Genomic DNA, 27,071 nt, shown 5'->3' on the forward strand with positions numbered 1-27,071 from the left:
CCCTCTGAAATACTGACACACGGGCACACACATTCTTAAGACCATTCTGTGGATGCCAGCTACGTCTGGGCATCATTTATCTCAGTATATTGGAGTTCTGACAAAGGGCTTTGTCCTAGAAAAGGACCCTACCTTCCTACTTGGTGGCACGGTGGCACAGTGGTTAGCACTGCTGCCTCACAGCACCAGGGACCCGGGTTCGATTCCTGGCTTGGGTCACTGTGCGGAGTCTGCATGTGCTCCCCGTCTCTGCGTGGGTTTCCTCCCACAGTCCGACAGATGAGCCGGTTAGGTACATTGGCTATGCTAAATTCTCCCTCAGTGTACCCGAGCAGGTGCCAGAGTGTGGCGATAGGGGATTTTCACAGTAACTTCATTGCAGTGTTAAAGTAAGCCTACTTGTGACTAATAAATACATTTTAAATAAACTTTACTTCTAAGTGCCAGCCAACCTGCTCTGTCTATGCAGCAATTTTTTTTTAAAAATTCAGTTGTTTTGTTCCCTTAAAAAAAGGGGCAATTTCAAACCACTTTCTTGTTACACATGCAGCCTGCTTGCTTTTTTCTGATTGCGCACCTTTGATCTGCTCCCTTGACATGGTTCCGCTACTTGGGTGTTGAGTTTAAAAATTGGCAAGTCATGTTGCAGCTTTATAGAACCATAGTTAGGCCACACTGGGAATATAGTGTTCAATTCTGGTCACCACACTACCAGAAGGATGTGGAAGCTTTGGAGAGGGTACAGAAAAGATTTACCAGGATGTTGCCTGGTATGGAGGGCATTAGCTATGAGGAGAGGTTGGAGAAACTTGATTTGTTCTCACTGGAACGACAGAGGTTGAGGGGGTGACCTGATAGCAGTCTACAAGATTATGAGGGGCATGGACAGAGTGGATAGTCAGAAGCTTTTTCCCAGGGTGGAAGAGTCAATTACTCGGGGGCACAGGTTTAAGGTACGAGGGGCAAGGTTTAAAGATGTATGAGGCATGGTTTTTTTTTTAAACACAGAGGGTGGTGGGTGCCTGGAACTCGCTGCCGGGGGGAGGTAGTGGAAGCAGATACGCTAGTGAGTTCTAAGGGGCGTCTGGACAAATACATGAATAGGATGGGAATAGAGGGATATGGCCCCCGGAAGGGTAGGGGGTTTTAGTTCAGACAGGCAGCATGGTTGGCACAGGCTTGGAAGGCTGAAGGGCCTGTTCCTGTGCTGTAATGTTCTTTGTTCTTTGAATCACACAGCCTGGGGGCTAAAGTCACAATGTGTGCTGTTACCAGTTCACTGATTAGCACCACATTAAGTCAAAATTCCCCCTTGCGTGCAATTTTTACCAGTTGACACACACAATGTCGTAATCTAGGCACTAAATATAGCAAAGAATTTCACTCATTGGGATGGGTCCAACATTCTATGACTGGTCTGCGTAGAGCTCTGATTAAGGGAGTCTGGGATGAGGAAGAACCACCTCAAAATTAGAACTGAACCATCCTGAGGTGATGTCAGGAAGCACTGGTTCACACAGAGTGGTGGAAATCTGGAACTCTACCCCCCCAAAAAGCTGTTGTGGCTGAGGGTCTCAAAACTGAGACGGATAATTTTTTGATAGGCAAGGGTCTTAAGGGTTACAAAACTGAGGGGGTAGTTGGAGTTATGATACAGATCAACCATGATCTAATTGGATGACAGAATGGGTTTGAGGGGTTGAATGGCATCCTCCTGTCTCTTTGTTCCTTGCTTCCTATGTTCCTATGAGTTCTCATCTCAGCTGGGTCGATGGTCAGGAACATCATCGGGTTTTCTATCACCAGTCCATTGCTGGGGTCGAGACAGGTAGGGTTAATTGACTATCCCCCCTCCATCCCTCTGTTGGCTTTGAATCTGTACAAAATTCCATCTTCCTTCAATGAGCACTTTGCCGTAACCCAGCCAAGCGGGTGCTGCTCTCAATCCATTTCACCCTTACCCATTATACATAGGCATCACGCAATCTCAAATGGTTCCTAGTAGCAAACGCCTGATCCTTAGATTGGAATTCGGAGCAGAATTAAGTGCCTTATTGTGCTGGACCTCCTTGCCTGTAACAGTTGAGTTAAAAGTACATATAACTGATTTATCCACATTCTCCAATCTTTCTACGCCTTCAAGAACTATTAAGTTATTGGACAAAAAGTTCAGTAACGCATCAAATGTGCCTCTTTTGAATGTGATGTTTCACCAAGCGTTTGTCTGGTCTCTCAGGTGGATGTAACAGAGTTAATGGTGCCATTTGGCAGAGTAGCAGGGGAGTTATCCCATGTCTTGGTCAATACTTAATCTTTTAGAGATATTGATTTTAAAATGTGACCGTTATCACATTGCTGTTTATGAATGGACAGTGGCTAGCACTGCTGCCTCAGCGCCAGAGACCTCGGTTCAATTCCAGTCTTGGGTGACTGTGTGGAATTTTACATTCTCCTTGTGTCTATGTGGGTTTCCTCCAGGTGCTGCGGTTTCCTCCCACAGTCCAAAGATATGCAGGCTTGGTGGATTAGCTATGCTAAATTGCTCCTTGTTGTGCAAAGATTAGGTTAGGGGTTTAGCTATGGTAAATGCATGGGGTTACAGGGAGAGGGTGGGGGCTGAGGGCCTGGATAAAATGCTCTTTCAGAGTTAGTGCAGACTCAATGGGCCTCTTTCTGCGCTGTAAGTATTCTATGGTCCTATTCTAATTAGATGTTGCAATTCTCACATTACATGTGACTAAACCTCAAAAGTATTTATTTGATTGTCCTATAGAAATGTGAGTATTTATTGTTCCTTCTATGTTATGTGACACAAATTGCCTCACCAAGCTACCTGATCACATTGTCCATTCTTGCCACAACCCACCCCCATTGATATACACCATATCTTGCCACTTGTCCAAGAAATCACTGCACTCCTGTTCTCTCAAAGCAGAGGCTGTGATTTAATGGGTCAGAGCTGTGGAAAGACAGGACAACTTTAACATACTGGTTGGACAGTTAAGCCTTTGCCACATCTGCAACAGATGCACAAGTCCAATTGTAATCAACAGCATTGACTGAACTGTCTTCTTCCCACCTACTACATGTACAGCCACAGGAATAGAAGACAACACATGTAGTTGGAGAAACCATTTTGAAATTGTACCTTTAAAATAAATTTTCTCAAATCCAGGAAATTTAGTATTTTAGAGAAAGCTATTTCTTTAAAAAGGATCTCCACTACTTCAGATAAGTTGAACTAATTATTGGCACTGAATAAAATTATGATCCAACCATCACATAGCCAAGTGATTCTTTTGTATTTTAAAAATTGAATCTGATTATTTGAACAAACAAATTTAATGGAACAATGAACTATGTGAAGAAGGAATGATTTTTCCTCACTTGTTATTTGACATATCACCCATATTTACAACCCCAGCCTCCTGGCTCTAAACTATTTTATGAACATATCCCAGCCTGTGGTAGATTTGATTCTCTATTCCGCAGCTATTCTTTTTGGATGGCTTACATTTTTATTTATGACTTAATTATGATTCAGTAGAGAAGTAGAACACAGTGGTTAGCACTGCTGCCTCAGAGCGCCAGGGACCTGGGTTCGATTCCCGGCTTGGGTCACTGTCTGTGTGGAGTCTGCACAGTCTCCCTGTGTCTGCGTGGGTTTCCTCCGGGTGCTCTGGTTTCCTCCCACAGTCCAAAGATGTGCGGGTTAGGTGGATTGGCTATGCTAAATTGCCCTTTAGTGTTAGGGGACTAGCTAGGGGAAATGCGTGGAGTTATGGGGATAGGGCCTGAGTGGGATTGTGGTCGGTGCAGACTCGATGGGCCAAATGGCCTCCTTCTGCACTGTAGGGATTCTATGACTCGGGGAATTTCACAGTAACTTCATTGCAGTGCTAATGTAAGCCTACTTGTGACTAATAAATAAACTTTAAAAAAAAGTGGGCCAGTTGTTGACTACTGGGAGTGTAGACACAGGGCTGGAAGAAATACATGAGAGAGGAAGGGGTGAGCTTTACAGTGAAATTAGCAATCTTGCCATGGACTTGGCTAACGAGGATGCAGATTGTTCAGAGAGCATTCTCGACAATTTGTCTTTTAACAAATGGTCAAATCAGGGAGCCCAACAATCGATGGGGAAATCCAACCACAAGGTGTCAAAAGCATGGATTATAATTTTAGTGGTCAAGGAAAAGAGATAGAGGCGGAGATAGATCAGAGGATGGGGAGGATGTGGCAGTGGACGTGGAGAGTGGAGCAAAGGCAAAGGATCTTCATCTGTGGGCTTAGCAAATATGCACTGGGTACAACTTATCTTCCTTTCCTATCTGTACAAATTGTCCTCAATAGATTAAAAAGGACAAGGCCAATGACTTACTTTTATTTACTGGACGATAATCAACTGTTGACATGACTGCAAGATGCCAAGTCTAACTATTCAACGGTAGCGATCAGTGCTGGCTGCTGAATAGGCTGTGCAAAGCTGGGACTGCCACGTACCTCGCCATATCAGTCAATATCCAACGTGATCTGGCATCCTCCAGCAGGAAAATAAACACCCGAATTCTTGTTTAACATTAATCGCAACCATTTGCCACAACCAGTAGCCTCCACAATCGCTCTTTCAGTGTTATCCTATAAACTGCTCAATTTAACAAATTCTAACTTCATAATTTGTTAAACTATGATTTGAATATTCAACCACTGGGTTGTTTGCCCACTAAGGGCCACGATTCCCTCAGAAATTTCCTGAAAACGATCAGAAATGGGGGGTGGGAAGAAGGCTGCGCAGTTCGAAGGATGACGCAGTTGAGGTGAATAATTCAACAAAGGAGTTCAGGGAGGGAGATGAAGAGAAATTTTAAGTCCTTTGGTAGGAGAATCTAGAACAAGGCAGCATAATCTTAAAAAATGCATGTAGGCCATTTTGGACTGAAAGCAGGAACCATTCTTTTACACAAAGGATAGAATGAATCTAGAACACTTCCCAGGTGGTGTCAGCAGTCAAGTGACTTTCAAGACTCCGATTATTAGACAAAAGCATCAAGGGATATGGAGATAAGCTACTGAGCTTCAGATGCAGATCAGCCATGACTGAGTGAATGACAAATCAGGTTCAAGAGGTTAAGTGGCCTACTCCTATGTTCTTAAACTAGATTTTCACCTCTGGGGTCTATGATCAAGTCCAACCTAAACTCATTTGGCTGAATGTATCCAACTCTTTTGAGTTAACCAATTAAACTAAGTTAGACAAATAGAGGGACAAAGTAAAAGGAAAACTGCCCTAAACAGAAACAAATCTCAATTTTAACTCAAAACATCAAACCAAAATGTGATTAAGAGGGTCAATAAGGCTGCCCAGTCCCTGCGGTGCCCAACAGGCATCGTAGGCCTTGATGGTACCATGGACACCGCATGCTCCCTCTACAGCGACACCTAGCCGCAAATGTAGCCAATGGTAGAGGGGCAGAGGCTGAGTGCATCTATTGTGAATGAATTGGGAGAAATATTATTCTAATTACGAATGAGCAAGACGTGCAGCATTAAAGAAAAATCACTTCATAACCGGCACATGTAACCAGTGAAGAAAGACTCTTGTGACATTGGGTGGATTTGACTCCATGTACCAGAGGTGAAAACACAGTGACTATCACATCATACCAACCAGCCCCCTCCCAAATTTATGAAGGCAAATTGGCAATCAGAGACACCACCAAGTGTTAGATGCTACACAACAGGCACTTTACTGCTAGGCAGCACGATGGCACAGTGGTTAGCACTGCTGCCTCACAGCACCAGGGACCTGGGTTCGATTCCCAGCTTGGGTTACTGTCTGTGTGGAGTTTGCACGTTCTCCCCTGTGTCTGCATGGGTTTTCTCCGGGTGCTCCGGTTTCCTCCCACAGTTCAAAGTAGTGTGGGTTAGGTGTATTGGTCATAATAAATTGCCCCTTAATGTCAGGGGGACTAGCTAGGGTAGATGCATGGGGTTAGACCATAAGACATAGGAGCGGAAGTAAGGCCATTCGGCCCATCGAGTCCACTCCACCATTCAATCATGGTTGATTTCAACTCCATTTACCCGCTCTCTCCCCATAGCCCTTAATTCCTCGAGAAATCAAGAATTTATCAATTTCTGTCTTGAAGACGCTTAACGTCTCGGCCTCCACAGCCCTCTGTGGCAATGAATTCCACAGACCTACCACTCTCTGGCTGAAGAAATTTCTCCTCATCTCTGTTCTAAAGTGACTCCCTTTTATTCTAAGGCTGTGCCCCCGCGTCCTAGTCTCCCCTGCTAATGGAAACAACTTCCCTACGTCCATCCTATCTAAGCCGTTCATTATCTTGTAAGTTTCTATTAGATCTCCCCTCAACCTCCTAAACTCCAATGAATACAATCCCACGATCCTCAGACGTTCATCGTATGTCAGGCCTACCATTCCCAGGATCATCCGTGTGAATCTCCGCTGGACCCGCTCCAGTGCCAGTATGTCCTTCCTGAGGTGTGGGGCCCAAAATTGCTCACAGTACTCCAAATGGGGCCTAACCAGTGCTTGTGGGGGGTTGTGGGGGTAGGGTCTGGATGGTATTGTGGTTGGTGCAAACTCGATGGGCCGAATGGCTTCCTTTTGCACTGTAGGATTCTATGATTTACTGAAGGACTTTGTTGGGCAGTGATTTTATATTTACTCTGGGAGTGCCTGCTTCTGATCACCAGCATCTAAGATAGAAAACGGATCACGTTCTATCTTTATCTCCACAAGCAAAATGACGAGATCCAAATCCCAATTCCAGTACTGAAGACGACACATTTTTTCAGGTGCATCTCTAGAGACAGAGGTATAGGAATATATGCGTGTTGGGGGAGGGAGCTGTTGCTTTTGGGATCCCAAAAATCGTCTCCACTTTCCAAAAGATTCCCAACTTCTACCAGAGGTGGCTGTTTTGATTTGCCATGAGATCAAATGCACCAAATCCATTGACCCTAGGGCAAATTGGGGGGGGGGCGGCTGAAGAGAAATCAGGTCACTTCAGCCAGTACCATCCAGCCTGACTGCATCTCAAATACAGGTCTCACAGCTCAATCCAACACCGAACACTTTGCCACTGCTCATGTTCCACTTAATCACCAACAGTTGAGTGGCAAGCAATTTTGGACAAGATCTGCAAATCCAACCCCCTCCCTCCCCCCTGTAGCAGAAAAGAAAATTGTCTGTAAGTCAGTCAACAGCAGCAGGGCACACCAATCTCAATTCAGATGTAGACAAACTGTTTGCCTACATAAGTCATCGCACCTCAAATTCATTCAATGTGAAATACACTGAGTTATGGATGCGATTCTATATAGGAATTGGCCATTTTACTGCAGAGTTTACGTTGCGCTACGTGCAGTCTCAAAGCAAGTTCTAATATCCCCATTTTAACCATGCCATGTGTTGTCATGTCTGATGTACGTTGGCAGTGGACATCAATAGGATGTGGGTTTCGGACTGCCTTCGAGTGGCAGCTTGCTATACCCGAGTGTTTGTTGTGTCCAATTTTCTAACGGACAACTCCAAGAACTGGATAGTGTTACAAAGACTACACGTAGTTGAAACCAACATACCTGACAGGTTAAGAGAGACGACGACCAAATGTTTGAAAATAATTTATTGTCCAACGAACCGCACAGCAAATTCATCCAAAAGATACCAAATCTTTCAGCTTTTCCATCAGACTGCTTGAATGTGACAGGCAGGCACAGGATGAAAGTAGTGAACAGCAAGATTAGGATTTACATCAGGAACTCTTTTGTCACAGAGTGAATGGTCAACATTCGGAATGAACAGTTGGGGGGAGTAATATCACATGAAAAAAAAACTCCATAAAATGCAATGATGGCAACTGTGTGGTCCTTTCTGGATGCACAAGCTATGATGGGCCAAATGGTCGTCCTTATCTACTTCCAATTGTATTTGAAAAGCAATTATAAACACTTCATGCACAGAACTAATTCCCTTGCTGTCCTGAAGGCAACAACTCAATCCAGTGTAGGTTGCTGGAGCCCTGCTTTCCCACGCAAGTGCCTTCCTTCACAAATGAGGCAACTTGTCATCAAGCTAATCAATATTGGGAAGCCTCAGTTCTCACCGCAAACTGAGTATCTCCACACTTTTGTCTGATTGAAAGGGCGAGGGGGAGGTGTCAAGGGAATATCGAAGAGGAGTGGGAAAACTAGCTGATGATTTTTACACATTTTCTAATCCAAGGGTGCTGAGATCAAGGGTAATGTGATAGTGGTGTGTGTCCCCCCTCCGCCCTGCTTAAACCAGCCAATTTGGGAACTTCCTGATCTTTCTGGCTCCAACTGAACCATGGAGATTTGAGAATGCGGCAAAGAAACAGCAACACAACCAACAGAAGAAAACACCAGAAAACAGGTGCCTTGAGGTGCATCAAACTCTCAGAACAACAAATTTAAAAAAACATGCAAACCGCAACAGAAGAGTACTAGAAATTCTTGTCAATCCAATAACTGGCTGAACAGTGGTCGTTCCACTTGCCTGAGGAACCTGTTCTGAAATTAATAATTACACTTCATTCCAAACCAGTTTTGTAAATCTTCAACCAACTTTTAACACAGAAAAACAAAGTAGACTGCACTGCAATTAAACTGAACGTCGAAAAACAACTTTGCATTTCTGTAGTGGATTTTGCCAACTCAGGACATCATTTTTTTGAAGTGTAATGTAGAAAACGTGCAGCAAGTTTCTGCAAAACAAGATCCCACAAAGAGCAATGTGATACTGACCGGTTCTTCTGTTTGTTTTAGTTGCTGGTTAAGGAATAAATCCTGGCCAGGACACCAAGGTAATGTACCCACCTGCTTTTTTTTTTTTAAGAACAGTGTTCATTTGATCTCAAGTCTCTGAATCAGAAGAGTATGGGGCTTAGTTCCTGCATCAGAGATACAGGTACTCCTCAATGCTTGAGCCACAGCTGACACCCAAGAAAGCTTTCCATTAAGGCAACACATCTCTCAGCAATGCTTTGAAACTCTTTGCATACAATGAATTATTTGACATTCAATGGCCGTGTTGTAGGCACGTACGGCAACCATTTTGTGCATAGCCAACAGCCTCAAGACAAATGGCCAATTAACTAAACCGCTTTTCTTCTTCCCAGTGTTTTTGACTCTCTTCCACCCCCCCCCCCCCCCCCCCCCCCCCGCCCCCCCACACACACCAAACCCCAGAGACACGTTGACCAGGATACTGGGTGAACTTCCCCTGCTCTTCTACAAGTATAGCAATGGCATCGAACCTTCGTCTGAAGCAGGTGGGGCAGTCAGGCCTCAGCACATACAAACGTTTCCTCGGTAAAGAGCATAACAATAAGTGGGATTGCATAAGAAAGAAAACAGACAGGGGTGACACACAAGAGGAATCTTCATTCCTGTGGGACCAGACTAGAAGCAAGAGTCTGTGCCTTCAGAAAAGAAGGGAAGAGTATTGGGACTGGGAAGACAGAGTTTGATTTTTGCCAAATGGAAACCAGATGTGCTGAGGCTTATTTGGGACCCACATCCGAACTCAACAAACCACTTAAGCAGCGAGAGAGCAGGCTTCATACAGCTGTATTTCTTGCTCAGCCCCCAGTGAAAGAAAGGGGTCTCCACTCACAATTCACCCCCTCCTCCCCCCTCATTCCAACACGCAGCATGTAATCACAGCAAGCTCACACTATGCAGGTAATGATTCACACCATTCAACAAGGTTTCCAGACAACAAGCCGTTTTTTTTCTTGCAAAGTAGAGTTGTGGTGCAATTATTTCTCCTTCTTATGATCTCGTAGCTCTTTGGTACAATGCACATACAAAGCGAAGCTAAAACATGGAAGGCACAAGCATGTGAACCAGTTATAAAGGCAGTGAGACATAAAGTTAGTTAAACACAGGGCAAAAGTCTAAAAAGGAAACTGGGATTCAAGAATCCAGTGGCGAGCCAACAAGAGCCCAGTAGCCTCTTGGGGCTGAAATTCCTAATCGTTAATCCACAAGATTATGGCTTTAAAACTATAATCAAAAATTAAATCCAGATGACAGCCTCTCTCTCCAGCTGCTCCCAAAACGAGAACAAACAAAGCATTTCCACAACTATTCCTGCGCATCAGCTGAACATTTACTGAGGTGAACTGGAGCTGTACACTTACTGCCATCTCCATCATGCTTTGTTAGTCTGAATTATACTGCTTAGACAGCCTCGAAGCAGACATTTTGTATAGAACTCCTCCCTCATGTGACATCATCAATGGGGAATGACACCCACAAATCACTGCTCTACAGATGATGTCACAGGGGAAAGAAACAATCATTCTGCCTCCTGCAATCCTTCCCAACGTCGGCCTCATGGAGAATAACCACCCCGCGCCATTCAGCTTTGCGCCAAGTTCCTTTGATCTCTGGCAGAATCCAGTTTGGATGTTGAAATTAGCCTCAGAGGTAAGAAGAGTAAAGCAGGGTTCCTGGTGCGTGCGAGAGCGCAACCAGAGGGGAGTTTGCATCAGTTGGACTGTACCCCAGCAAGAGTTGGCATATTGAGTCAGCATATTTGGAGGAAGGAGAAATTGATCAAATGAACGTTTATAAAGTAGGAAAGTGAGGAGTGGCAGAACAGCAATCTGTCGGTGCTCCAAACACACTGGGTGGGATTTCCCAGCCACGCTTGCCCCGAAACCGGAAAATCCCACCAGAGGTCAACAGACCTTCCCATGGTCCGCCTTTTGCCTGCTCCGATTCCCGTGGTGGGTGGAACGGGAAAATTCGCCTCATTATGTACGAATATAATGGGGAAACGAGCAAGGTTTGAACTCATGGTAATGGACAAATCATCTGCACATTTAAATATCAAGACACATGGAACAGAATTAGCACCAAGCACTAGCAGGTTAGGTGTGGCAATGGGTGGATACTGACTGCAGCTCTCCCTCGATTGTGCCCCAACTATTTGCCTCAGTCCTTACCACAGGACAGTACTCACGACTGAACATTCCTCTATTTCCTACAACAGCTATCCTGCTATCACAGAGTACAGTTTTATATTTTTGGCCCTTGCCCCAGGACTCAGATGAAAGAACAGAATAGGACCTAGTGCAACACCCACACTCCTTACATATGTTCAGACTCTCTGTGGTGAACATCCACTCTTTGGCACAGTACCAAGCCACATGGCACAGAAAGATCCCGGATCTATGCTGATCTATTAGCGGTACTCAGACAGTGATTTTCAGCCACTCCATGCTTCCTCTCAGACCGATTCCACTGGTAAAAGTCAGTGAGGGATTAAGTATTTGTTTTGCTGGGTCAGGATATGGAAAGGGCAAGACCTGAGAATCATAGAATCCCTACAGTGCACTAAGAGGCCATTTGGCCCATCAAGTCTGCACCAATCACAGTCCCTATCGCCATAACCCCACTTATTTACCCTGCTAACCCCTGACACTAAGGGGCAATTTAACACGGCCAATTAACCTAACCCACACATCTTTGGACTGTGGGAGGAAACCGGAGCACCCGGAGGAAACCCACGCAGTCACGGGGAGAACGTGCAAACTCCACACAGACAGTGACCCAAGCTAGGAATCGCTGCAGGTCCCGGGTGAGACCTTGCAATAGCTGGTTACATATAGTTATATTTCAGGAATCATGTTGGTAGTTTATTTTATTATTGTCACAAGTAGGCTTACGTTAACACTGCAATGAAGTTACTGTGAAAATCCCCGAGGTCGCCACACTCTGATGCCTGTTCGGGTACGCGGAGGGGGAATTTAGCATGGCCAATGCATCTAACCAGCATGTCTTTCGGACTGTGGGAGGAAACTGGAGCACCCGGAGGAAACCCACGCAGACACGGGGAGAATGTGCAAACCCCACACAGACAGTCACCCAAGCTGGGCATTGAACCCGGGTCCCTGGCGCTGTGAGACAGCAGTGATAACTACTGTGCCAAGAATTAAACCAGGAGAATGTACCACACCTCTGGAGATTAGACGGCTCCAGTAATGTTCATCTTTGCTGCTGACTGCTGAAGAATATTTTCTTTGATCATTTACTGTCCTCGTGTAAATCAGCTGGCCAATACTGGTCGTCCATGTAGTGATCAACATCAGAGTGCGTTTCAGTGGCCACGCATTCATGTTCTACCTTCGGCAGCTGCTCGCACAGATTCTGTTCCCACTGAACTTCCACCAGTTGATACAACTCCATGGCGGCGTGGGCATCCTCAACAGAACAGTGCCCGTCTCTGCCAACCTGTTAGAACAAGAGGAAATCAATCAATAGCCAATCAACAGAGAAAATAGAAGCAGGAGATGGTTCCGGGGACCCGGGTTTGAATCCCGCCACGGCAGTCGGTGGAATTTGAATTCAATAAAAAATACCTGGAATTAAGAATCTACTGATGACAATGAAACCATTGCTGATTGTCGGAAAAACCCGTCTGGTTCACTCATGTCCCTTTAGGGAAAGAAATCTGCCATCCTTACCTGGTCTGGCCTACATGTGACTCCAGACCCACAGCGATGTGGTTGACTCTCAACTGCCCTCCAAGAGCAACTAGGGATGGGCAATAAATGCTGTCCAGCCAGCAACACTCATGTCCCATGAATTAATTTTTAAAAAGGTCATTCGGTCCTGCGAACCTGCTCCACCATTCATTTTGATCATCAAATTCAATATCCTGATCTCGCCTCCCCCACCCCCCCATATCACTTTAGCCCCAAGAGGAGGAAAATATTTCCCTAACCCCACTCCCAATCCTAACCAAATTATTCCCCCTCTGCCCCGAAGGTCAGACTGACAGGACACAGCTGCCAATAAAACTCACCCACAATCACCTTGTCCAAGGGCCCATGTTGCATACACGACTGGAACGATGGAGGTTGAGGGGCGACCTGATAGAAAGTCTACAAGATTATGAGGGGCACGGACAGAGTGGATAGTTGGAAGCTTTTTCCCCCCCAAGGTGGAAGAGTCAATTACTAGGGAGCATTAGTTTAAGGTGCGAGGGGCAAGGTTTAAAGGAGATGGTTTTTTTTGACAGAGGGTGGTGGATGCCTGGAACTCGTTGCCGGGGGGAGGTAGTGGAAGCAGATACGATAGTGACTTTTAAGGGGCGTCTGGACAAATACATGAATAGGATGGGAATAGAGGGATAGGGATCCCGGAAGGGTTGGGGGTTTTAGTTCAGTCGGGCAGCATGGTCGGTGCAGGCTTGGAGGGCCGAAGGGCTTGTTCCTGTGTTGTAATTTTCTTTGAGGCTGGACAGTAAGTGGTGGCAGGCACGTCAACTGTGATGGGCACCACAGCCAAATCTTATCTCACTTTCACCAGACACCCACATCTGTACAGATACCAGCAGCAGTCACCATCAGGATGGGAACCTGGCCAGATCCTTCCCCCTAATCAATGACATCAGCACCATTTCAACTACTGCTCTGGCAGACTAGAGTCAAGCCTGGTGCCTTATGGACTGCATACATTGATGGCAAACCACTGTGTTTATCTCTGGTGGTACCAATGGCTGGCACGAGACCCACACGATACAGAGTGGCCCACCTTCAATCTATCAGCCTTTATCTTCTAACTGCTTCTCGTAACTGTCATAATTATAGAGTTGCAACAGAGGATGCATTACACACAAAACTAGTTCCTTCTTGTCCAAAGCAATTAGCTTTTAGTCTAATAGGGAACTGAAACTTAGCTGACGTGGAACCGCCTGGTTACTGCAGGAACAGAAGCAGATTTGTTTCCTGGAGTCAGCTATTGGCAACAGTAAGAAGTCTCACAACACCAGGTAATAGTCAAACAGGTTTATTTGGAATCACAAGCTTTCAGAGCGCTGCTCCTTCATCAGGTGTTGACTCACCTGAGGAAGGAACAGCACTCCGAAAGCTTTTTGAAAATTTTCGGATTGGAGGCAGGTTGCTAGCGGAGTGCCACAGGGATCAGTGCTTGGTCCTCTGCTCTTTGTGATTTTTATTAATGACTTAGAGGAGGGGGCTGAAGGGTGGATCAGTAAATTTGCTGATGACACCAAGATTGGTGGAGTAGTGGATGAGGTGGAGGGTTGTTGTAGGCTGCAAAGAGACATAGATAGGATGCAAAGCTGGGCTGAAAAATGGCAAATGGAGTTTAACCCTGATAAATGTGAGGTGATTCATTTTGGTAGGACTAATTTAAATGTGGATTACAGGGTCATAGGTAGGGTTCTGAAGACTGTGGAGGAACAGAGAGATCTTGGGGTCTATATCCACAGATCTCTAAAGGTTGCCACTCAAGTGGATAGAGCTGTGAAGAAGGCCTATAGTGTGTTAGCTTTTATTAACAGGGGGTTGGAGTTTAAGAGCCGTGGGGTTATGCTGCAACTGTACAGGACCTTGGTGAGACCACATTTGGAATATTGTGTGCAGTTCTGGTCACCTCACTATAAGAAGGATGTGGAAGCGCTGGAAAGAGTGCAGAGGAGATTTACCAGGATGCTGCCTGGTTTGGAGGGTAGGTCTTATGAGGAAAGGTTGAGGGAGCTAGGGCTGTTCTCTCTGGAGCGGAGGAGGCTGAGGGGAGACTTAATAGAGGTTTATAAAATGATGAAGGGGATAGATAGAGTGAACGTTCAAAGACTATTTCCTCGGTTGGATGGAGCTATTACAAGGGGGCATAACTATAGGGTTCATGGTGGGAGATATAGGAAGGATATCAGAGGTAGGTTCTTTACGCAGAGAGTGGTTGGGGTGTGGAATGGACTGCCTGCAGTGATAGCGGAGTCAGACACTTTATGAACATTTAAGTGGTTATTGGATAGGCACATGGAGCACACCAGGATGATAGGGAGTGGGATAGCTTGATCTTGGTTTCAGATAAAGCTCAGCACAACATCGTGGGCCGAAGGGCCTGTTCTGTGCTGTACTGTTCTATGTTCGATGTAAACCTGTTCGACTATAATCTGGTGTTGCGAGACTTCTTACTGTGCCCACCCCAGTCCAACACCAGCATCTCCACCTCTTGGCCAACAGAGTGCTGGACTGTCAACCAGAACCAACTAACCTGCCTAAAAGAGGAGGCAATCCTGACCTTGTAGCTGAACTGATCAGCTGCAGAAAAAGACTAAAAATGCACATACGTTACACAGAGTGGCTTCAGGCATGGCGGCATAGTGGTTAGCATTGCTGCCTCACAGCGCCAGGACCCGGGCTTGGCTTACTGTCTGTGCGGAGTCTGCACGTTCTCCTGTGTCTGCGGGGTTCCCTTCGGGTGCTCCGGTTTCCTCCCACAGTCCGAAAGATGTGCTGGTTAGGTACATTGGCCATGCTAAATTCTCCCTCAGTGTCCCCAAACAGGCGCCGGAGTGTGGCGACAGGGGGATTTTCACAGTAACTTCATTGGTGTTACGGTATGCCTACTTGTGACACCAATAAATAAACTTCTGATGCTGCCACTGGTGAGTCCACCTTAGGTACGTTGGTACACTCATTTGGTTTGAGCCTGGAATGTGTAGGTTCATATCCCATTCCAGGACTTGAGCACAAAATCTCTGCTGACAGGGTTTGGAGTAGAGCTCCAGTGCAGGATGAGCAGATTGAGACTGGGTCTGGTAGGAGTAGTGGGATGGACTACCCCTCAACAGTAAACAACTTGCTGTGATGTGGACATAAGAGTTTAAAAACATGATCCAAATCCAAATTAAGTCTCACATGGGCGGCACGGTAGCGCAGTGGTTAGCACTGCTGCTTCACAGCTCCAGGGACCTGGGTTCGATTCCCGGCATGGGTCACTGTCTGTGTGGAGTTTGCACATTCTCCTCGTGTCTGCATGGGTTTCCTCCGGGTGCTCCGGTTTCCTCCCACACTCCAAAGATGTGCGGGTTAGGTTGATTGGCTATGCTAAAATTGCCCCTTGGTGTCCTGAGATGCGTAGGTTAGAGGGATTAGTGGGTAAAATATATATGTAGGGGTATGGAGGTAGGACCTGGGTGGGATTGTGGTCGGTGCAGACTCGATGGGCCGAATGGCCTCTTTCTGTACTGTAGGGTTTCTATGATCTATGATGACATGGAACATGCCTCTTTCGTACCACTGTAATCAATGGACTTATTTTTTATATTCATTCGTGGGACATGGGTGTCGCTGGCCGGCCAACGTTTATTGCCCATCCCTTATTGCCCTTGAGAAGGTGCTGGTGAACTGCCTTCTTGAATCGCTGCAGTCCATGTTCTGTGGGCTGACTCACAATCCCGTTAGGAAGGAAATTCCAGGATTTTGACCCAGTGACTGCGAAGGAACGGTGATCTATTTCCAAGTCAGAATGGTGAGTGGCTTGGAGGGGAACTTGCAGGTGGCAGTGTTCTCATTTATCTGCTGCCCATGTCCTTCTAGATGGAAGTGGTCATGGCTTTGGAAGGTGCTTTCTAAGGATCATTGGTGAATTGCTGTAGTGCATCTTGTAGATAGTACACATTGCTGCTACTGAGCGTCGGTGGTGGAGGGATTGAATGTTTGTAGAGGTGGTGCCAATCAAGTAGGCTGCTTTGTCCTGGATGGTGTCAAGCTTCTTGAGTGAGTTGTTGTTGGAACTCCACCCATCCAGGCAAGTGGGGAGTATTCCATCACATTCCTGACTTGTGCCTTGTAGATGGTGGACAGGCTTTGGGGAGTCAGGTGGTGAGTTACTCACCGCAGTATTCCTAGCCTCTGACCTGCTCTTGTCGCCACTGTGTTTATGTGGTGAGTCCAGTTGAGTTTCTGGTCAATGGTAACACCAAGGATGTTGACAGTGGGATTCAGTGACGGTAACACCATTGAATGTCAAAGGGCGGTGGTCAGAGTGTCTCTTATTGGTGATGGTCATTGCCTGGCATTTGTGTGGCACAAATGTTACTTGTCATTTGTCAGGATATTTGCCTGGATATTATCCAGATCTTGGTGCATTTGAACATGGACTGCTTCAGTATCTGAGTCGTCGCGAAGTGTGCTGAACATTGTGCATTGTGTACATTGTGTGAACATTTTTCCAAGCTAGCTAGGGGAACGCAGTCAAGTAGAAAACCAAGGTTTATCCCTAGCCCAATGTGCTGTGCTCCAACTTTACCGCACCTCCACTCCAACGTAATACAACTCAACTCCCAGAGCAAAAGGATCAGTCGATTCACATACTAACCTGGATTTTTCTACGCAGAAGCTGCTTCGTCAGATTCTTCAGAGACACAGACACTTTGACAGGAAAACCAGCGTTTTTCTTCAACATTGGGAACTTACTTGTGTCCCTTGTCAGACATGTCGGATGAAAATACTTCAGTGCTTTGAAGTCATTGGACAATGCATGGCCTATCACAATCTTATCCTTCAGGATCTTCATGATCTAAGTTGAAGCAGAAATTTAAAAATGTTAATGATCTTTCCGATTTACACCCCCCACCCCCCGCACTCCCAAATCAATTTTTCCAACTTGGATATAAATTGGCCGTTCCTCCGTTATCAGGGGAGGCGGTGGTGTAGCGGTATTGTCATTGGACGACTTGAAGTCGATGGTGAAACTTGAATTAAGAGTCAATGAAGCCATTGTCGTAAAAACCCATCTGGTTCACTAATGCCATCCTCACCTGGCCTGTTCTACATGTGAATCCAGATCCATCCGCAGCGATTTGGCTGACTCTTAAATGCCCTCTGAAATAGCAAGCCACTCAGTTCAAGGGCAATAAATGCTGGCCCAGCCAGCTTCACCCACATCCCACAGATGATGTTTTCTTAAAATCCTGAAATTCCCTCCCCAACAGCATTTCGCCACATAGACTACGGGTCATCATCTTAAGAGAAATGGAATAAATAGATATTGCGAGCGATATCAAGAATTACTTTATTATTTCCATTTGGGCATATCTGTGTGGTGTCTTTACACCCCAAAACAAAGCTTATGTTTCAATTTCAAAGTTCTGTAGAAGGGTCATTTAGATCCGAAATGTTAACTCTGTTCCTCTCCACTGACGCTGACAGACCTGCTGAGTTTATCCAACATTTTCTGCTTTTATTTCTGATTTCAATGGTTGAATTACTGACCAGAATGAAAGGCTATGTTTTGTTTCTTGAATATAAATAAATACGGCAACAGCGTCTCCACTGCAACCCCAACTGACCTGACCACAACCATAGCCCACAAACCTACGCCACCATCTGAACCAGGACCCAGCATCAACCATTTCCTCATTCTTTACTGGAGCTGTACTCCAATCCCCGGCACAAAAAGTCACAATAAATGCCTCAAATGTCAAACTCCTCCTGCAAACAGTGACAGCGTCTTATCAATACCATGATAATTTATCGTAGTTTAACGAGGTGCCAGGAGCAGCACGAAGCCAGGGGCGGCACAGTGGTTAGCACTGCTGCTTCACAGTGACAGGGACCCAGGTTCCATTACAGCCTTGGGTGACTGTGTGGAGTTTGTACATTCTCCCCGTGTCTGCGTGGGTTTCCTCCAGGTGCTCCAGTTTCCTCCCACAGTCCAAACATGTGCATGGATAGGCCATGCTAAATTGCCCCTTAGTGTCCCAAGATGTGCAGAAACTCAGATTATAAGAATAACCTTCAAACTGAGCAAGCATCACCAATTACCATGGGATCCCTAGAGAGCAGAAGCAGGCCATTCGCTACATCAAGCCTGCTCTGCCACTCAATCTGATTATAGGTGAAAGGTGTCCCCTTTTGACCACACTAGCCCCCGCATTCAAAGGATCATCATGCTGCCGCCATGAAACACATCCACTCATCACCCCAGTACAGTGGGGAGAACCTCCACTCCTCCTCTGTGAAATAGCATCATTGAATCTATTACACCCACCCGGGAAGGTGAGCAAGATCATGGTTTTGTGTCTCATCTGAAAGATGGCACCTCTGACAGTGCGGCATTCTCTCAGTGCTGCACTGGGAGCGTCAGCCTGGATGCAGTGCATGTTGAACCCATAACATGTTTTTTTATTCATTCGTGCGACATGGGTGTCGCTGGCTGGCCAACATTTATTGCCCATCCCTAGTTGCCCTTATTCAGAGGACAGCTGGGAGTCAACCACATCGGTATGGCTTTGGAGTCACATGTAGGCCAGGTAAGAACATCAGATTTCCTTCCCTAAAGGACAATGGTGAACCAGAGGGGAATTTCACAGTAACTTCATTGCAATGTTAATGACTAATATTTGTATGACTTTATTAGTCATACATGTAATGTATGACTGATGGGTTTTTCCGACAATCGGCAATGGTTTCATGGTCATCAGTAGATTCTTAATTCCAGATATTTTTTATTGAATTCAAATTCCACCATCTGCCGTGGTGGGGATCGAACCCAGGTCCCCAGAACATTAGCTGGGTTTCTGGATTAATAGTCTAGCGACAATACCACTAGGCCATCACCTCCCCTGGCTTAAGAGACAAGAATGCTATAAATTGCACCCTCAAGATTTTTAATACATTGTTACGTGCTCAGTGAACCCACCTCCCTCTGTGCATCATCAAATCCAGTTGCGTTCGTCATGTCCTGCGCCCGGATGCCACTCCACCTGGTCCGGTAGTCGGTGATGGGATTCTCCGGCTTCACATACTTGTCATAGACGACAACGCCCTGATAGTTGACGATGCTGCACCTGGCCAGCTCGGAATGACAGCCGCGGGGGCCCGTGCCCACCATCTCACAGTCAATCGCCACGTACTTGACAGGCTTGGGGCAGAAGTGTGCCGGGCGTGCCAGGCAAGGGGCTGTGACTGGCAACAGTCCAGCAGGGTCCTTCCCGGTCAGTGGGGCTGCCCTTTGTACAGAGCGAGCCCTGGTGTTCGGATCTGTGGACTTTGGAAGCAAGTTAAAGTGGCTGCTTTCAGTTTCAGGCCGGGAAGCACCAGACAAGGCGGAGTGATTTACATTCACGTCGGAAGCACTCGGCTGCTCAGCATCTCCACTATGAATCGTGTTGTTTAGTTTACTGGCACTCGGGCAGCATGTCTGGTTCAAAGATCTTTCCTTCTTTCTGAACCGCCCCCACTTCAGGATCCCCATTCTTTCCAAAAAGACCTTCCTTTGCAAAACGCGTGTGTGCCGCCGACTCAGCTTCTTCTTACGTTTCGCACTCCGCCCGTCGGGGCTCGGAGTCACACCAGATGTGCAGCGGAGGAACTGGGTCAAGCTGCTGCACCCTTGCAGCAGCCGCCTGGAAGGCGGGTCCTCGGAGACGGGGGGAGCCACTCTCTTGCAGGTCACACTTGGCATTCTTTAACCAGAGTCCAAACACAACAGGTCCTAGAATCTGCAAACACAACAGAAAGTCTTTTAATCATGGGGAGCTAGGATCACAGCAATAATTTAACAAGTTCGAAAGTTAAAGTTTATTTATTAGCGTCACAAGTAGGCTTACATTTTAACACTGCAATGAAGTTACGGCAAAAATGCCACACTCCAACACCTGTTGGGGTACACCGAGGGAGAATCTAGCATGGCCAATGCACCTACCCTGCACATCTTTGGAGTGTGGGGGGAAACTGGAGCACCCGGAGGAAACCCATGCAGACGCGGGGAGAACATGCAGACGCCACACAGACAGTGACCCAAGCTGGAAATCGAATCCAGGTCCCTGGCGCTGTGAGGCAGCAGTGCTGTGCCACTGTGCCGCCCCAAATAGACCAATGAATTTGTGGAATTCCCTGCCCAGTGAAGCAGTTGAGTCTACCTCATTGAATGTTTTTAAGGCAAGGACAGCTACATTTTTGAACAGTAAAGGAATTAAGGGTTATGGTGAGCGGGCGGGTAAGTGGAACTGAGTCCACGAAAAGATCAGCCATGATCTTATTGAATGGCGGAGCAGGCTCGAGGGACCAGATAGCTTCTCGTTCTTATGTTCTTACTAAGGACCCCTCTTCCCTATCCCTGTAACTTAAACTAATTCAATATAAGAGACACAGCTTAAGAAGAAACATTGTCTTAAAATTGAAACAATGTGCGTAATTAGCTGAAAGCTTATTTCATTATTGACAAGTTACAGACTAATTGGCTGTTTTCCAACAATTGATTAAGGTGGGCTTCCATTGTCTTCGCGGTATAAAAAAAGGGGTAATGAGAAGCCATTTCAGTAGAGAGAGAGAGGTTTACAGAGGGGTGTTAGTTTTATATGCTATCTAGGTTTTCGGAGCAGTCACTTCACATCCCGGTCTGAGATAGGTGGTGAGAAGTCTGTTCAATGGTCCAAATTGGGGCGGCATGTTGGCACAGTGGTTAACACTGCTGCCTCACAGCGACAGGGACCCGGGTTCAATTCCCGGCTTGGCTCACTGTCTGTGTGGACTCTGCACGTTCTCCCCGTGTCTGCATGGGTTTCCTCCAGGTGCTCTGATTTCTTCCCACAGTCCAAAAGACGAGTTGGTTAAGGTGGATTGGCCATGATAAATTCTCCCTCAGTGCACCCAAACAGGGGCCAGTGTGGGACGACTGGGGAATTTGCACAGTAACTTCATTACAGTGTTAATGTGAACCTACTTGTGACAAACCAAAGAAGAACGTACAGGGTAAATGGTAGAATTCTGAAGAGTGCAGTTGAACAGAGGGATCTGGGAATACAGGTACAGAATTCCCTAAAAGTGGCGTCACAGGTGGATAGGGTCATAAAGAGTGCCTTTGGTACATTGGCCTTTATAAATCGGAGTGTCGAGTATAAAGGTTGGAGTGTTATGGTAAGGTTATATAAGGCAGTGGTGAGGCCGAATTTGGAGTATTGTGTACAGTTTTGGTCACCTAGTTACAGGAAGGATGGAAATAAGATTGAAAGAGTGCAGAGAAGGTTCACAAGGATGTTGCCGGGACTTGAGAAGCTGAGTTACAGAGAGAGATTGAATAGATTGGGACTTTATTCCCTGGAGCGTAGAAGATTGAGGGGAGATTTGATAGTGGTGTATAAGATTTTGATGGGTATAGATAGAGTGAATGCAAGCAGGCTTTTTCCGCTGAGGCTAGGGGAGAAAAAAACCAGAGGGCATGGGTTAAGGGTGAAAGGAGAAAAGTTTAAAGGGAATATTAGGGGGGGCTTCTTCACGCAGAGAGTGGTGGGAGTGTGGAATGAGCTGCCGGATAAAGTGGTAAATGCGGGGTCACTTTTAACATTTAAGAAAAACTTGGACGGGTTCATGGATGAGAGGGGTGTGGAGGGATATGGTCCAAGTGCAGGTCAGTGGGACTAGGCATAAAATGGTTCGGCACAGACAAGAAGGGCCAAAAGGCCTGTTTCTGAGCTGTAATTTTCTATGGTTCTACTGATAAATAAAAGTTGAGCTCTCTTCTCTTGCTGTTAATCGACACTTTGCTTTTATCTTTCTGACTTTTAGTTTACTAATCTATGAAAAAGGTTTCTGAATTCACCCGCCAAAGTGTTCCTTCTCGTCATGTGGTATGATTTACAATTGGGGGAGTTATTGAAAACAAGTAAACCCCATCAATCTTAGTTCGAATAAAGTTCCCACAGCACTAATGAACTGAATATTTTTCACTACGATGCTGATCTGGGGTTCAGTAACAATGTCGGTTTTGGGTAAGCTGGTTGCATTTGCACCAGTTAAAAGATTAGGAATACATGCCCCATTTCAGCATTCGAGCACAGTTTGTGCAGTCACACTAGTGCAGTACTGAGGGTGTGCTACCACTGTGTCATTAAACCAGAGCTCCACCTGCCTGTTCAGATGAAAAGATACTATGGAACTATTTGCACAGCAGAGAAGAATACATGCTGACGATTATTCCTTAGTCACCACTACCAAAAAAGATATTACTTAGTCATTTCTCCTCATGATTATTGTGCAATCTTACTCTGTGGACTAACTACCCTGTTGCACAAGATGAATAAAATAAATCATTATTTGCATTTATGTAGCACCTTATAAAGCCTCATGGTATTCGAAGCCTAAAACCATATTCTGAGACACTGTTGTAAGGTAGGAAATGCAATACATAACTTGCATACAGCCAATTCCACAAACAGCAATGAGATATTGGCCAGTCAATCTGATGACGTGTTGGTGAGGAGACCCAGGTAGAACATCACGTCTCGCGCTTGAATTGATCTTTCAAAATCACGTCAAAAAGACATAGCACCAACAGTGCGGCACTCCCTCGGTACTGACCCTTCAACAGTGCAGCAATTCCACAAAACCAACCCTCTTGACAGTGCGGTGTACCCTCAGCGCTGACCCTCCGACAGTGCGGCGCCCCTTCAGCGCTGACCCTCCGACAGTGCGGTGCCCCCTCAGCGCTGACCCTCCGACAGTGCGACACTCCCTCAGCGCTGACCCTCCAACAGTGCGGCACTCCCTCAGCGCTGACCCTCCAACAGTGCGGCACTCCCTCAGCGCTGACCCTCCGACAGTGCGGCACTCCCTCAGCGCTGACCCTCCGACAGTGCGGCACCCCCTCAGCACTAAGTATGACATGTTGCATTTCGTAAAGTCAAACCAGGGTAGGACTTATACAGTGAATGGTAGGGCCCTGGGGAATGTTGAGGAGTACAAGCACATAGTTCATTGAAAGTGGCATCACAGGTAGACAGGGTGGTGAAGAAGGCGTTTACCACACTGGCCTTCATCAGTCAAGGCATTGAGTATAGGTGTGGGGACATTATGTTACAGTTGGTGAGGCCGCACTTGGAGTATTGTGTACAGTTTTGGTTACCCTGTTATAGGAAAGACATTGATAAATTGGAAAGAGTGCAGAGATTTACAAGGATGTTGCCAGGACTAGTGGGCCTGGATTATAAGGAGCAGCTAACCAGGCCACGGTTTAATTCCTTGGAAGGTAGGAGAATAAGGGGTGACCTTATTGAGGTGCATAAAATGAGGGACATAGCTAGAATGAACACACACAGTGTGACTTGATTTATTATTGTCACATATGATATGGTGAAAAGTACTGTTTCTTGCATGCTATACAGACAAAGCATACCATTCATAGAGAAAGAAAGGAGAGTGCAGAATGTAGTGTTACATAGCTAGGGTGTAGAGAAAGATCAACTTAGTGTGAGGTAGATCCATTCAAAGGTCTGACAGCCGCAGGGAAGAAGCTGTTCTCGAGTCGGTTGGTACATGACCTCAGACTTTTGTATCTTTTTCCCGACAGAAGAAGGTGGAGGAGAGAATGTCCGGGGTGCATGGGGTCCTTAATTATGCTGAGGCAGCGGAAAGTGTAGACAGAGTCAATGGATGGGAGGCTGGTTTGCGTGATGGACTGGGCTTTGTTTACGGCCCTTTGTAATTTATTGCGGGTTTGGGCAGAGCAGGAGCCATACCAAGCTGTGATACAACCAGAAAGGATGCTTTCTGTGGAGCATCTGTAAAAGTTGGTGAGAGTCATAGTGGGCATACCAAATTTCCTGAGCCTTCTGAGAAAGTAGAGGCGTTGGTGGGCTTTCTTAACTATAGTGTCGGCATGGAAGCGCTCGACCATAGTCTTTCCCCAGGGAAGGGGAATTGAAAACTAGATGGCATAGGTTTAAGGTGAGAGGAGAAAGATTTATAGAACATAGAACAGTACAGCACAGTACAGGCCCTTCGGCCCTCGATGTTGTGCCGAGCTTTGTCCAAAACCCAGATCAAGCTATCCCACTCCCTATCATTCGAGTGTGCTCCATGTGCCTATCCAATAACCGCTTGAAAGTTCCTAAAGTGTCTGACTCCACTATCACAGCAGGCAGTCCATTCCACACCCCAACCACTCTCCGAGTAGAGAACCGACCTCGGACATCCCTCCTATATCTCCCACCATGAACCTTATAGTTATGCCCCCTAGTAATAGCTATATCGACCCGAGGAAATAGTCTCTGAAGATCCCCTCTATCTATCCCCCTCATCATCTTATAAACCTCTATTAAGTCGCCTCTCAATCTCTTCCGCTGTAAAGAAAAAAGCCCTAGCTTCCTCAACCTTTCCTCATAAGACCTACCCTCCAAACCAGGCAGCATCTTGGTAAATCTCCTTGGCACTCTCTCCAAAGCTTCCACATGCTTCTTATAGTGAGGTGACCAGAACTGCACACAATATTCCAAATGTGGTCTCACCAAGGTCCTGTACAGTTGCAGCATAACCCCATGGCTCTTAAACTCAAACCCCCTGTTAATAAACGCTAACACACTGTAGGCCTTCTTCACGGCTCTATCCACTTGAGTGGCAACTTTCAGAGATCTGTGGATATGAACCCCAAGATCTCTCTGTTCCTCCACATTCCTCAGAACCCTACCATTGACCCTGTAATCCGCATTCAAATTTGTCCTACCAAAATCAATCACCTCGCACTTATCAGGGTTAAACTCCATCTGCCATTTTTCGGCCCAGCTCTGCATCCTATCAATGTCTCTTTGCAACCTACAACAGCCCTCCACCTCATCCACTACTCCACCAATCTTGGTGTCATCAGCAAATTTACTGACCCACCCTTCAGCCTCCTCCTCCAAGTCATTGATAAAAATCACAAAAAGCAGAGGACCCAGCACTGATCCTTGTGGTACACCGCTGGTAACTGGTCTCCAGTCTGAAAATTTTCCATCCACCACCACTCTCTGTCTTCTATGAGATAGCCAGTTACTTATCCAATCGGCCAAATTTCCCTCTATCCCACACCTCCTTACTTTCTTCATGAGCCGACCATGGGGGACCTTATCAAACGCCTTACTAAAATCCATGTATATGACATCAACTGCTCTACCTTCATCTACACACTTAGTTACCTCCTCAAAGAATTCAATTAAATTTGAGGGGCAGGACTTACCCTTCATGAATCCGTGACTATCCCGGATTAAGCTGCATCTTTCCAAATGGTCATAAATCCTATTCCTCAGTTTTCATTAACTTACCGACCACCGAAGTAAGACTAACCGGCCTATAATTACCAGGGTCATTCCTATTTCCTTTCTTGAACAGAGGAACAACATTCGCCACTCTCCAGTCCTCTGGCACTATCCCCGTGGACAGTGAGGACCCAAAGATCAAAGTCAAAGACTCTGCAATCTCATCCCTTGCCTCCCAAAGAATCCTAGGATATATCTCATCTGGCCCAGGGGACTTATTGACCCTCAGGTTTTTAGAAGGGGCCCGAGGGGGCAACTTCTTCACGCAGAGGGTGGTGCAAATATGGAATGAGCTGCCAGAAAAAGTGGTTGAGGCAGGTACAATAGCAACTTAAAAAAATATTTGGACAAGTACATGAATGGGAAAGGATTAGCAGGATATGGGCCAAACGCAGGCAATTCAGACTAGCTGGGCGGGCACGATGGTCAGCACGGACCGGTTGGGCCGCAGGGCCTTTTCCTGTGCTATATTCCTCTCTGACTCCCTACCGACCATGCGGCGCCGACCCTGCGACAGGGCGGCACCAGCTCAGCACTGACCCTCCGACAGTGCGGCGCTCCCTCGGCACTCACCCTCCGACAGTGCGGCGCTCCCTCGGCACTCACCCTCCGACAGTGCGGCGCTCCCTCGGCACTCACCCTCCGACAGTGCGGCGCTCCCTCGGCACTCACCCTCCGACAGTGCGGCGCTCCCTCGGCACTGACCCTCCGACAGTGCGGCGCTCCCTCGGCACTGACCCTCCGACAGTGCGGCGCTCCCTCGGCACTGACCCTCCGACAGTGCGGCGCTCCCTCGGCACTGACCCTCCGACAGTGCGGCACCCACGCTCACCGGCGGCCCAGTCCTCCCGCTCGCCGCGTGGCTCTCCGCCTCCTACCCATTGGTCCGCTCGCCGCGGCTGGCCCGCCCCCATTGGAGGACACGCTTCACCGGTTCGTGCTCTGATTGGCCCCTCTCGTTCCGCCGTCAGCCCATTGGCTGCGCCTGTTCTGACGTCACAACGGCTCGGTGCGTCACCGCCGCGTCCCTCAGGAGGGCTCCTCAGCCCCGCCAGCGCCATTCGCAGCGCCGCCTGCGGCCGGAGGTCAGAAGAGCAACTATGAGGGTGGGAGGTCTCTCTATAAACCTGTACAGAAGGAGCAATTCACAGTTTACAATAAACTGGTGCAAAATCTTTACCAC

The 27,071-nt window shown here is 46.8% G+C and overlaps 1 protein-coding gene across 5 annotated transcripts; it reads right to left on the reverse strand.

The window, feature by feature from the left end:
- Positions 1-7,643: 7,643 nt before the first annotated feature.
- On the reverse strand, positions 7,644-26,754 carry LOC144511195 (apoptosis-enhancing nuclease-like). 5 transcript variants are annotated; one of them, XM_078241275.1, is made up of 4 exons: positions 26,627-26,754; positions 19,519-20,320; positions 17,194-17,394; positions 7,644-12,291 (listed from the first exon to the last, which is right to left on the reverse strand). In XM_078241275.1, the coding sequence occupies exons 2-4, from the start codon at positions 20,281-20,283 to the stop codon at positions 12,085-12,087; spliced, it is 1,173 nt and encodes a 390-aa protein (XP_078097401.1). In that variant the 5' UTR covers positions 20,284-20,320; positions 26,627-26,754; the 3' UTR covers positions 7,644-12,084. The 5 variants fall into 5 exon arrangements, with proteins under 5 accessions (XP_078097401.1, XP_078097405.1, XP_078097406.1 ...); XM_078241279.1 differs by having other exon boundaries at positions 26,715-26,733; XM_078241280.1 differs by having other exon boundaries at positions 26,660-26,679.
- Between the last annotated feature and the right edge of the window lie 317 nt (positions 26,755-27,071).

Source organism: Mustelus asterias, chromosome 24, assembly GCF_964213995.1.
Source record: "Mustelus asterias chromosome 24, sMusAst1.hap1.1, whole genome shotgun sequence".
NCBI classification, from domain to species: Eukaryota; Metazoa; Chordata; class Chondrichthyes; order Carcharhiniformes; family Triakidae; genus Mustelus; species Mustelus asterias.